This window comes from Callorhinus ursinus, unplaced genomic scaffold (genome assembly GCF_003265705.2).
Source record: "Callorhinus ursinus isolate GAN/ISIS: 27379988/994484 unplaced genomic scaffold, GSC_fseal_2.0 scaffold23, whole genome shotgun sequence".
In the NCBI taxonomy this organism is placed as follows: Eukaryota; Metazoa; Chordata; class Mammalia; order Carnivora; family Otariidae; genus Callorhinus; species Callorhinus ursinus.
The window spans coordinates 25678484-25691572 of record NW_027397085.1 but is presented as its reverse complement, the minus strand read 5'-3'; the positions used below and the strand labels follow the sequence as shown (position 1 = coordinate 25691572).

At 44.6% G+C, this 13089-nt stretch overlaps 1 protein-coding gene across 15 annotated transcripts in view; it reads left to right on the top strand.

Moving 5' to 3' along the window:
- The window catches only part of ARHGAP26 (Rho GTPase activating protein 26), a 451561-nt gene that overhangs the window by 89526 nt on the left and 348946 nt on the right, over positions 1-13089 (top strand). For all 15 annotated transcript variants that reach the window (XR_012382106.1, XR_012382105.1, XM_073905517.1 and 12 more), the window contains exon 2: positions 12738-12833. Coding sequence is in view for 13 of the 15 variants with exons in the window: in XM_073905517.1 (XP_073761618.1) it covers positions 12738-12833 (96 nt within the window). In the remaining 2 variants the exon portion in view is untranslated. The remainder of the gene's footprint in view (positions 1-12737; positions 12834-13089) is intronic.

Here is a 13089-nt window from a genome sequence, read left to right as displayed (position 1 = left end):
CAGCATATTTGCAGAAACATTAAGCTGGCCTGTCAAATCCTGTGATGGTGTGGAACTAGCTGAAGCACGATTTCTTATCTGACTGGGGCAGAGCTGCTAAGGAAGCAACATGGCAGGGAGCCAGGGCTTTCCTTGGGAAGTGTGTGGAGGGCAGTGTTGCCCACCTAACTGCCCTGCTTGGTTGCAGGAGTAGTACAGCCTCCCTTAGGTGCAGCAGGGAAGTGGCACATTGAACAGGCGATAAAAGAAAATGAAACTAATCTCTGAGGATGTTATTAGGTGTGGTTCTGTTCAGAAACATTATGTGCTTTTTTTTTTTTTCCTTCAGGAAACGTTAATTTAATCCATGGGGAGACGGGCAGTTTTTCCTTTTTAAATGGAACTAATTCTGATGCTGAGGAGCGGCTGCCCTCCTTCCTGTGGTATTAGTGGGGATGTTTGAGCTGTGCCCGAGCATTAGATAGATTCCATTTAGATCATAATAATGGTCAGAGGTCAGCAAGGTAGGGGGGTGTAAAGGTGGGTAGTAGGAGGCCCAAGTGGCTGTCCTCTGATGTTTATACAGTAATAAATCGCCCTGACATATTAGTTATTACGTTCTTGGGTAATACTGAATACTTTTAATGTCTACTGTTTTTTTGAGTATTTGCTGCAGGCCGGCTGCTAAGCACTTCTGAGCATCATCTCTTTACTCACAGAACTCCCTGGAGGCACCCTCCCCTCCCACCCCGAGTTCATACAGGTGGAAATAAGTACAGAGACCTTATAGATGGCTGAGGGGGGATTTTGAGTTTATTCATTATTCTAGGCTTGATTGGCTGGTGGAAGACCTCTCTTTACTCACAGTGCCTTGTCTTGCTTTGACTATGCTCACATTCATCTTAGCTGTTGAGGAGAGCAGCGGGAGGTGGATCTGATTTTGTGCCTTATCTCAAGGTTCTGCTCTTTGGGACTTTCTTGTTAACAGAAATTGTTGTTTACATTTGAATGCAATTTAAGCCCGGATTCTTTGGGCTGGGTTTTTGGTTTGCTTTTTTCCCTTTCCTTTCCTTTCCTATCCTGTCCTTTGCTAGAAAAGGATCAGGGATTATAGGGAGCTGATGGGCCTTGGCTTCCCATTTCCTGCTTTGCACATGAGATTCTTGCTTGCCTGAATGTGTTCAGAGTGACTGTGATTGCACAGATGCTGAAAGAGGCAAACCGGGGGGTGGTGCGGTAAGTTCTAGATCTTCCAGATGTTGGGTTTTTGCTTCACAATTCCAGCTTTAATCTCAAGACCTTGGACCACGAACATCTGCATCCTGGATGACCTGTGGAGAATTTGGCTTGGAAATCCATTATCAACCTGGATAGACTCCTTTGCAGTTATCCCCTTTTCCACTTAAGAGCTTCTTCATGGTCCCTTTGGTAAATCCCTCAAGTCTTTTCTGAGGTAGCAGTATTCATTTTCCTTTTATTATGTGCATGAAGAAAGGCACCGAAGGAGGACAAAACGCTGTTGCTTGATAACTCCCTGGTGGAAGTGGTGGCCTTCAGAACTGTCCCTGTTGAACCAAATTCTGGATTCTCATGTGGGTGCCTGGGCCTTGCCTGCATGGACCTGGATAGGCAGGGCAATTCTGATCCAGTTCCTCATCTCTGTTTTTCTGGCTCCCTGTCCCTTCTTCATTTTATTGGCAAGGCACCCATAACCTCCCCCCCTCTTTTTTTCTTAAAAATGTCTTCCAAGAAAGTCTGGCTTTTGCTCTAAGTTTACAACCATAAATTTTGAGATGGTACACGTCACCCTCTTAATCTAATTGAGCCAGCACATCATTGTGAAGACATCATTTTATTTGGGGCTATTAGTTGCTATGGTTATTTGCTGAGACTAACAGAGTCTGTGTTCTCTCAGTTGGATTTTTGGAAACTGCTATCTGAGAATGACAGAGGTGTGCCTCGCTGTAGGAGTTGCCAGTGTATACCCTGACCATTAACATGATTTTTAAAAATGCACAGAAAAAGTACTTTGGGTGGAACTTTAGAGCCAGAAGCGACCTTAAAGATCACTGGCCATCCTTCTGGTTTTCAAAGAGTTCTCTAAGTCTAAGGTGTTAATTTACTTTCCCTAGGTTCACAGGTGTTGTTCCTGGGTGAGCAAGGATGCAGCCTGTTTCTGATTCTTATTCTAGCTTCCATTCTGTTTTTTGTGCAACAGTTGAAATCCTTTCAAGGAGTCCATTCTTCGAATATATACTGAGGTCCTGTGTGCTCTAGGTGCTGGGCTTGGAAGGAGAAAAACGCTGTGATCTTGACTCTCAGGGTCTCTGTTGGGAATCCCAGACCTTGACTTGGAGAGTGTTGATGCCTGGACTAGCAACATTGGTATCACCTGAAAGCTTGTTCGAAATGTATACTCCCAGGCCTACTGAATCGGAATCAGCATTTTAACAAGATGACCTGGTTTGGGGTGCATGTTAAAGTTTGAGAAGCACTGCTCTAAGATGGTCAGACATTGTAGAAGCAGAAGCTAAGTCTTGAGGCCCAAGGCAGGATCAGCTGCCCCTCCCTCATACTGCTCCTCTCTTCTGTGTTGAGCATAATAGTAGTGCAGTGGTGTCGAGCTAGAGGAAGCTCACCATTCTCTGCCTGAGTTCTAGCTCTGCCCCATCTAGACCCTCTGGTCTTTAAGTTCTAGTGTGACCTGATCTTCCTGCAGACCTTTGCTCTGATTCCTGTGATCTCTTCTTAACCCTTACTGCCTTTTCTTAAGTGTGCCTATTTGAGGAGTGAAACACATGTACCACCTTCTCAGGAAGTTAGGCGCTTCAGGTCCATGCATCCTATCAAGTCCCTTTATCTTGGATGTCTTGTTAGCATTCTGATTCTTTTTTGCTGGGGGCTGGCCTCCTTCCCCACTCGGTGGACAAGAAGGATTTCATGATATCATTCTTAGCCTCAGTTCATATAAGAGGCACCACTTAGGCTAATAAACTTTGCAAGAAGACATGCACACTACTTTGAGTTACTGTTCAGCTAAAAAATACTGTTATTTCGTCCAGGGTTTTTGCTTTTCCTTTCATCTGCAAGGGGTAAAAAGAAATTTTAATTCTGTAGGTATGTTAGAGTTTTCTAAGCATCTGAGGAAAATCTTTAAGGACTCAAATGTATTTTCAGTAGCTAGTTCATTAGAAGGAGGCTACAGGTTTACCCCACTATCCACAAGTAGAGTGTTCCAGTGAAACCTTTCCTAAGCTAGAATGGGATACAGTGAAAAAGTTCTTACTATTAATTTACGTGGAAAAATTTTCAAGCATCCCTGGAACCCCAAAATAACTTCTCTCAGGCTTTTTGGGTACTTTAGGACATGTCTTGCTAATGGATGCACAAAATAAATTGAGATAAAACACAGATGCTCACAGACGCAGTTGAAAGCTATGGCTGCTCTAGGTGCTCCACACACAGCTCACTGCACCATGAACACTGAACACTGTTTTCCCTTTCTACAGGAATGGAAAATTCTTTTTGGATCTCTTTTGGTTAGTGAAAATAGGTACTAAGGGACATACTTTGTTAAAGTGAAGTAGTGTAAGTCGAACTTCAGAAAAATGGGATACCTGTATTTGGTAAGTTAGGTGAATTGATGAGACAGAAATTCCTTAATTCTTAAAGCTAATTATGATTCTCATTTTGTTGATTCTCTTTTCTCCAATGTGTGTTCAACCTGTGCCTGTGGGAAGGAAAGAAAACCAGCATCTGGGCAACGCTGTGTTCTGCTCACATTGTTTTTTCTTCCTTTTTAATTCCCACAACAAGCCTGTGAGGTACTTGTTCGTGACAGAGACTCTTAGAAAGGTTGAGCCATTTGCCCAGTCCTAGAGCTGGTAATTGGCAGATCCAGGGTTTGAATCCATGTTTGTGAGTCCACACACCTCATACTCTTCTGAATTGACCTAGACTAAATGTGTGTGTGTGTGTGTGTGTGTGTGTGTGTGTGTGTGTGTGTGTGTGTTAGAGAGAGAGAGAGAGAGAGACGTTTACACTTGAACTGCATGGAAATACCCTTTCTTTTTTGCTCTTTCACTTGATCAGTCCCTCTTAAAATGGGGTTCTTTGTTTTAACCAAGCAAATCACCATTGTTTCCCTAGAGGGAGTTTTTCTTGTACTGACCCACTGTCTTAGAAGGTCTTGGGAGCTTTATGCAAATGTAATTGTTCTGAATCCAGTCCCTCAGTTCTCTGTGTCCTTGCTCTCTGCTATGTGTCAGGACTGAGCAATGCACATTTAGGCCTGGGCTCTTTCAGGCTTGAGTTTTCATTATAGGTCTGATGCTGACTTAATCATTTAACATATTGGTCCTTGATGAGCAAATGTTTTTTGAGTACCTATTATGTGACAATAAGCTAGTCTGGACTTCCTTCATAAAAGATCACGTCCTAGGACTTAAGCTCCCTGTGTTCTTAAGAAGAACAGCTAATGTAGCACTTTGGATATACAGTTGTCTTAGTATATATCTTTGTATATTATTACCTGTCTGTAGTGGGGGTACTACTGGGCCCTCATAATCCAGATATGAACTTGGAGTTTTCAGTAGGGAGCAGAGGTTCTCTGAATCCCTCATTTTCTCATTATCTCTGGCTGACCTGTGGTCTTTGTACCCAGTGTCAAGGTTGAGAGGTGTCCTCTGCCATCTGGTCATCCCACAAGGAGAAAGCCCTTTGACTGTGGTTGTATGTTTTTGGCAGTGAAGCAGGATGGGAAGTCAGAGTAGAAGTCCTAAAATGAAGTTCTGGTCCAGCTCCTTAGTAAAAGTCATAATTAATCTTTAAGTTGATCTTATCTGTGTTCTTTATAAAAATATGGTTACCATTTCTTTAGGGATGAAGTCTAAATTCCTTAGCTTGGCATTCCAGTCCTCCCATGATTCTAACCCCTTTTCCTAGTCTTAACCTTTTTTCCATCAAGCAACTGCCTGCTGTTTGACCTTGGGTCCTCTGCTTTTGCATCTCTTTGCTTCTTGTTGCTACTTCTAGAATACCTTCCCATGCCTGTTTACCCTGCCCTGTACCTCCTCTGATTTCTACAAATCCAAATTATACTGAACTACTGAACTTTTAAGGCTCTTTTCAAATGCTACTCCCTATTCTTTTTTTTCTGGGAAGATTCTGCCAATGGTCCTAACTGGAATAATATCCTGCTTGCACTTCTGTAGTTTTTTTTTTTCCTACTTTGATTGCTGTAGCCTGTTTTACCTTAGTTTATAAGTTCATATACAGTAGTCCTTCTCCTCCCCCTATCTGCAAGGGGTATGTTCCAAGATCCCCAGTGGATGCCTTGAAACCACAGATAGCACTGCAACCTGTATATACTATGTTTTCCCGCCCCATACTTAGATTATAGCCCTGTACTAGGTATATACACATATATACCAATGATAACGTTTAATTTATAAATTAGGCACAGTGAGATATTAACAACAATAATTACAAATACAGTAGAACAGTTAAAACAATAACTGTGATAAAAGTTATGTGAATGTGGAATGTCTCTCAAAATACCTTATTGTACTCACCCTTCTTGTGATGATGTGAGATGATAAAATGCCTACGTGACGAGGTGACATGAAGTGAATGACGTAGGCATTGTGACATAGCATTAGGTTACTACTGACCTTATGACATTAAGTCAGGAGAGTCATATGCTTATAGACTGAGGGGGATGGCAGGCAACTGAAACCCCAGGTAAGGGAGGACTTACTGTACACAGATGAGGTCCTTCTGAATTACATTCTCCTAAAGGATATGAAATGTATCTGTATCATTCTTTTATTTCTTTGAGTACATTGATAGAAGAGTCTCAAATATTTGAGAAGGTTAGGCCATACAGTATAGTAGTTGAGAGTTTTGTAGTCAGAGGGACCAGGTTTCTTATACTACCATTCATTAGCTATGTGACCATGGCATGTTATTTAATCTCTGAATCTGTTTCCCCATCTGCAAAATGGAAATAATAATTCCTACTTGTAGGATGATTATGAGGACAAAATGAATTAAAGTACTTAGTAGGTACATATTACATAGTAAGTACCCCATAAACGAATGCATCATGTATTTACACTTATTTTGATGTAGACAAAGACGAGTGTGGGTCTCCCATGTTATTCTGGAAGGATGTTTCCATGTAGATAGAATTAGAAACCTTATCTGGAAAAGGGTGAAGCCCCTTTCTTCTATTGAATTTCATTTTAAAAATCAACTCTGAAAATTTCATTAGCCTTAGTGCTCTGGTTGGAAAAACAAATTCTCCAGAGTCTGTGTTGACTATGGCCTCATTTAGGAAATAGAATTTTAGGGAAATGGCCTCTGGAAAAGCACATGGATGAATAATCAGAATGTATATGAAGTAGTGGTTGATATGACTGTTGGGCATATCATCCTCTGGTGACATGAGCAGTTTTCTGAGTCTGTTCCAGCCAGATCTGAAAGAATGTAAGAGACATGCTGGTGGTGACTTCATCCCTCCAGCCCTTCCCTTCCGTCTCAGGCTTGAACGGGTAAGATGAACAAGGGTCCTCTGAATGTATTAGGGCATTTCTTCCCCCATGGATGCCAGGGACTCTCCCTGCATTGCTGATTGAGTGCCCACTGGACATTTCCCTTCTCCTCTGGGTGTCTTCATCAGTAGGACATGATCTGTGCCCAGCACTACATTTGAGGCTGACTTTGTCGTTTCTCCTTGGTTTATTAGCACCCTTTCTTTGGTACAGTCCATCGCCACCTAGTGGCCACAGGGAAGACTGCATCACAGAAACTAGAATGCTATGGGGGTATTTTGTGTAGGATCTGAACACTGTCTCTTTCTGCTCCTGAAGTGCAGGGTTTCAGGCTGTAGAACAAACAAAGGAACATCACTTGCTTTTCTTAGAGTTAAGCAGTGGCACTAAGTTTAAAATGCCACACGCAGACTGGGAAATGCCTGTCCCCAAGCACGGTTTCTGATAGGATATGTTTTCAGCTTTTCCGGGTATGGGGAGAAAGAGAAGTGTCTCTGGACCTCTACCTTCATCTGTTTTAGCTCCTGGCTTGGGGACAGGACAGGCTGAGCTGAAAGGGCACACATGGTTGTGGCCAACACCAGACATGTTTATAGCCCATTTCTCCTGGTTTCTTGGTTATAGGGAAGGTTTTACTTCATGTGTCTGCTGGTGACTCTCTGCAGCTCTGTGGGAATCTTCCTCAACAGACAACATTAGGGGAGGTGGTTTTATGTTAACAGAAAGCATATTCCTATATATACAAGCTTCAGCCAGACTTATCCAAGTTTGAAGTTTCTCCTAATATATATCTAATCAGCTTTTTTCATCTGTGAATTATATAATCAGGAATTTCACCTTTGATGAGTGCAGTGAACTAGTAGAGTGCCCAACTCCCCCTCCCCCTTTGTTCTTTCTGTTACTCCTGCTCTCAGCCAGGTGATGTGCTAGCTTGTGAGGACATAGTGGTGAGCATGAAGAGACACAATCCTTACCCTTAAGGAATTTACTAGTTGGGGAGGTACTAATAGAATTACCAGCCGAACAATATAAAATTGCCATGAAGAAGGAGGCGCGCGCACACACACACACACACACACACACACACACACACACACACACAAAGGAGGTGCATAGGACTTAGAGTGAAGGTAGGGTAAGGCTTGGCCTGGTTACAGAAGTCAGGGCAGGCTTTTTGGAGGACTGAACTTCTGAGCTAAGGGCTGCAGGTATGAGCAGGACGTTCAAGGAGCTGGCAGAACCCAGAAAGGGAGTTGGGGGCCCAGGTCCTGCAAGCCTTCTCAGATTTTGGGAGGGACTTTGGTCTTGGTTTTTAGAACTCTGGGAACCCATCGCAGGATTCACTATTGGAGCTGACATGACTAGGGGGAGAACTGATTGGAAGAACAAAAATGGGTATGGGGAACCAGAGCAGAGGCATTTGTGCAGTTACCCAGGCACATGAGGGCATTTGACTTAGGAGTTGCTGATGGTGATGGGGAAGAGTGAATAGAACTGAGATGCTTAGGAGGCAAAACAGACACACTTGGGAAGGACACTGTGCTACCAGGGGCAATACTTTGGTGTGTGACTTTGACTTATGTGGCAAGACAGATGGTGGCGCTCTTTGCCAAACTGGGGATGCAGGAAGAGGTCCTTGGTTGGCCCATTTTTGAGAGGGTAGGAGAGGAGAGAGAATTTGGTTTAGAGAGTGGTAAGTTTACCTGAGAATGGGAGTTGCGGCAAAGCTGCAGTCTTGGGGACTCATGTCCACCCCTCAGCCCTCACTGTGGGTCCTCTTATTGGGCCATCTCAGATATCCCACCTATAAGCCAACATCTGTTGCTCTGCCCAGTCAGATCAGTACAACATGTCTTGAGGGCCGCCTTGTCCAGGCTTATCTCAGGCACTTACTGTGCATTATGCCAAGGAACCACTCATGCATGGTTCTGGAATCATTCCAAATACAAGGTGATCAGGCACATAGAGTAAGTGTAATTGGCTTTCAGAGAAGGGAGAGATTAGCGAGGCCTGAGGACTTCAGTGTTTGTGCTTTAAGCAGCCAACAGGCCATTCTTGTCGCAAATACTTACCTTGGCAGGTGGACTTCAATAACTGTAATCAGTTTCTACATCCAGGGAGATGTGACCAAGGAGTAAAAAATTTTATGGATAGTTATATACAGTTCTGGTAACTTTAGAGGTCAAAGAAAGGTAATAGATGCACTGAAATAAATGTAATGGTAAGGTTGCCTCAAGTCCTTCATCATGGTGTGTTTTTGTGTGCACATGGATGTTAAATTTTCCCCAAGGAGAAAATGGGAATGGTTTGACTTGTGGTACTGAGGTAAAACTTGTGTAACTGAAGGTAGATCCTAACTTAAAAAAAAAGTTTCAACCTTCTTTTGCTGAAAAAAGAATTGGTACTTAGGTTAAGTTCTCTTAACACTCTGTGCAGATGAGTATCCGGGGAGGCAAGAGCATGGCATCCGCGGGAGGAGAAGGGCACTTCCCTGTGTTCCCCTAGTCACAGACACCTTTGAGAGCGGTGCCTCAAGACCCAGACTTCTCGTTGCTTCTGTGTCCCTTAGCTGCCTGGTCTCCTCACCCAGAAGAGACTTAATTCTGTAAGGCAAATACTTGTCCTCCCCAGAAGCTGCCAGTTACGACTGTCTGTCTGTCCTGGCCGGCATTCTGCCTTTCTAGCAACAGATATGTCTGCACAGTAAATATCATTGACCTTTGGCACCTTGGTGTATCTTGCACTGAATACGAAACAGTGGGGTTATATGAGCAGGGTGTCATGAAGCTTGGCATGCCCTCAGCGCCGGTACCAGCCTCTCTGCTTTCTCCACTCCTCTTCCTGGTTGTGTGCATGTTAGATTCCTGTTGCATCACAGTGAAAGCTCCAGAAAGAGGTCCCCCCGTAGCTGCATGGCAGAGTTGATCGTCTATGTAAGATTCTATCGGTCGTTTTGGGTTGAAGTAGACAAGAATCAGTGTGTTTTAGGTGATCTTTTTGGTGTCTTCTCCATTGTCCCAAGTAACAGAGAGGGTTTTATCTTAACAGGGTGAGGCATCATGGTGTATCCACATGCTACAAGGATCTTGGCTCCCAAGAGCTGATAGAGTCCTAGATCCCCACGTTTGAACTGTGTGCCTTTATGTCACTCCTCTAACTTAGCTGAGTTCTCAACACAGGTAGTCCTGCTTACTGTCATTGCAGGATTCACACGTTAGGGAAGAATAACCCAGCCTTGCCTAGAACTGAAGCTTACAGTGTACAGAGTGCTTGTGTAGTGGATCTCCCTGGGTCTCCTGACAATCTAATGGGTTAGGTGGGGCTGACAACTTATGTCAGGCGAGGTGACTAAGAAGTTAGGCCTAACCTAGGTTAGTTACACTTCTAGGAAATGGTGGAGCTGAAATTTGAACACAGGAGCCAGGTGAGGTTGGGGTGAGGGCAAGGGGCTGGGGAAGGGGCTGATCAGCCTATAACCAGGACCCCATGCAAGGCAAGTATAAAGGGGGAGGTTCTTCAAAGCAAGCTTGAGGGACACCTGGGTGGCTCAGTCAGTTAAGCATCTGCCTTTGGCTCAGGTCATGATCCCGGCGTCCTGGGATCGAGTCCCACATCGGGCTCCTTGCTCAGCGGGGAGCCTGCTTCTCCCTCTGCCTACCTCTCCCCCTGCTTGTGCTCTCTCTCTGATAAATAAATAAATAAAATCTTTAAAAAAAATAAAGCAAGCTTTAGCCGCTGATCTAAAGACTGGGGAGTGGATGCTGAACAAGCAAAATACCCAGTGTCCCCCTACACCTTTACCAAGATTTCTCCCTCAGACATGAGCCATTCAAGCCCATGGTGAATTTCTTTTCAGATTCCAATAATTGGGATTTTTAGTCTATCTAGCTGTGCTCACTGGCCTACAACCCAGCATGGACTTCAGACCAGTACTCACTACCTAATTCTATTGTCAAGGAGAGAGGCCTCCTTATCAGCTTTGTGGGGCCCACATGGCTTCTCAGGTTTGTGTTGTGGTGGGGTGTGCTATGTGTCACTCGACAATGAAATAAGGTTACTTTCTGGTCATAAGCTAATAGACCTGCTCCAGGTTAAATGGGTCCTCCTATGAAAAGGCCCCACAAAGGCCCCGTTGTGCATTATTAGCCATTCCTGGATCCTCATTGAGAGCTGCTCCTGGCAGCACCGCTTCTCGGGTGCGTGTTGGGAGGTTTCCCAAAGCCTGCCTTATGTTTCACCTTTTTTCCACTGTGTGGAGATGCTTGTCCAGCTTGAGTCTTTCTTGCCTAGGGGGGAGGCATAGAGGATTGTTAGGTGGATAGAGGAGCAACTCTAGTCTTACTCTTGGCTCAAGCCTTTCTTTGTGAGTTCTGATCAGAAGACATTGTGACTCCAATGAGACCGAGCACAGCCATGCCCACATTGTATACCTGATACTCTTTGGCCTTCTTGGGGGCTTTGTCTTCCACTCTGAAAGGTGATTCTTCCTTTACCTTATCCTGCCTGTGGCCTGCTGTCTTTCCTCCCCACAGTGTTCTGACTTTGAGATGAATCAGTTTCTTTCTTGACTTGCCAGGGAGTGATTTGTATTCTTAGGGAGATCCTCTGCGTGGGTCGGCCAGTTTTAGGAGACGGCTGATTCCTCTGCCAGCATCTTTGGACTTTTTGCCAAGGACCATTGCATTAAAGTGACTGAACCAGGGAGAGACCAGAGACTATTCGCTGGTGGCTCCTGGGTTCTTCTTCTCCACTTCAAGTGTCTTCCTCTTTTGGTGTAGAGCAGAGGGCCTTGCATAAGCCATGCTATCTTAGGATTCACGTCATCCGAGCCTGTAGGAGGGTGGTCTCCGAACAGGAGCCCCTGCTGTCTGTGTGGTAACCCTGAGCCCCAGACCTGAGAGCAGAAGGACTGCTTAGCTGGGCTCTTGCATGGCAGCTGCTGCTTGGGATAAGCTCTGGGATTGGCGAGCTGCACGCCGGTGGTTGAACTTGTACACCCCCCTCCACACATACATTATTCAGCATGCACTGAGCAGGATGCGCTGCCAGGTACACAGAGAGGAAACAAATAAAACCAAAAGGTGGAAAAAAAACATGACCCCTCACTTTAAGGAACAGATCTGGGAACTAAAAAAGAGAAGAGCGGAAGACCATGGATGCTTTTGTTCCATTAGATTATGTTGATCTGTGAAGCCAGAATCCTCCCAACCTCCTCCCCCTATCTCATTAAAGCCAGTGCAGGTTGCCAGTTATGCCTCCTATTTCCCTCCTCTGGGAATTGGACATAATACCATTTCCCCTTCAATAAGGGAAACATCTATGAGGGTAATTTGAATGATTAGCCTAATCTGCAGGAAGGCTGCACGTGGAATTAAGTTAAGCACATTTGTACTGAGCAGCTGTGTCTGTCAGGCCACTTAAAGGTACCTGGGTGGTTTTATACCCTTAACAGAAGCTGAGGGTTCAGGAGGGATCATTGGCTTTTAATATGGCCTTAGATGAAAGCTTATTTTTTAAATTTGACAAGGGTTTCCGAGAGCTTTCTTTATAGATAACATATGTGGGGTGTGTTTTTACCCCAACTCAGAACATTGCCAGGGCTTTGTTCTTGTGGCAGCGGGGAACGCAATGACCCAGGGAAATGGTTCAGACGGAAATTTGTCAGGCTGGCCGGTCACTCTCCTCATGAGGGAAACAGAGGGTTGTGAGAACTCGGCCTCACGTGTGCTTGAATCAGAATAAAGAGTCCAGGAGCTCCTGTGCCGTGGAATGGGGCACTTCCATGCCCTTTCTTCCCGCTCCCTACCTAATGCTGGACCACATGGGAGGTCCCCGGCAGGGCTGATTACGTGGGAGGTCGGTGGCAGGGCTGACCCACAGGGTTGTGGGTACTGAGATCTGCTCTGACCCATGCTTCCTCCTGGATTCCCACCTGTGACAAACGTACATGATTGGACTCACTGTGTGGCTTGAGGAATTAGAACTGGGACCGGAATGGTTAAAGCAAAGTAACAGAAATAGTAACTTTTCAAGCCAGTCAGAATTTCAGGTTAGAAGCAGATGTTCAGTATTTTGAATTTACATTGTGTTTGAAATAGCCTCAGGAACAAATCTAGCTGCTGCATTAGTAGGACTAAAACGTTCAGCAAATATGAAAATCAATTTACGTCAGTAATTCATATTTTTTACTCTTTTTCTTGCTAGATTTGTCTTTGGCGAAGAGGAAATTTGCCGATTCCTTAAATGAATTCAAATTTCAGTGCATAGGAGATGCAGAAACAGATGATGAAATGTGTATAGGTAAGTCTTAACCGTGTGTCTGCTGAGTCACTGTTTATCATAACTGTCACCATCCTTGCTGAGCCTGTTTCCTGTGAGAGGAAGTACTAAGTGTCATAAATTAAGTCCACACCAACAGTGGAGGGGGCAGAGTGAAGTGAGGGGCTATTCTAGGCTTTTCCTCAGAGTTCTGAAACTGCCTCTCTCTCCCTTGGGCCTGTAGGAGGCAGCTTGAAGGTTTGCAGTGAGTTCTCTCCAGCCTCCTGTAATGTTTTGC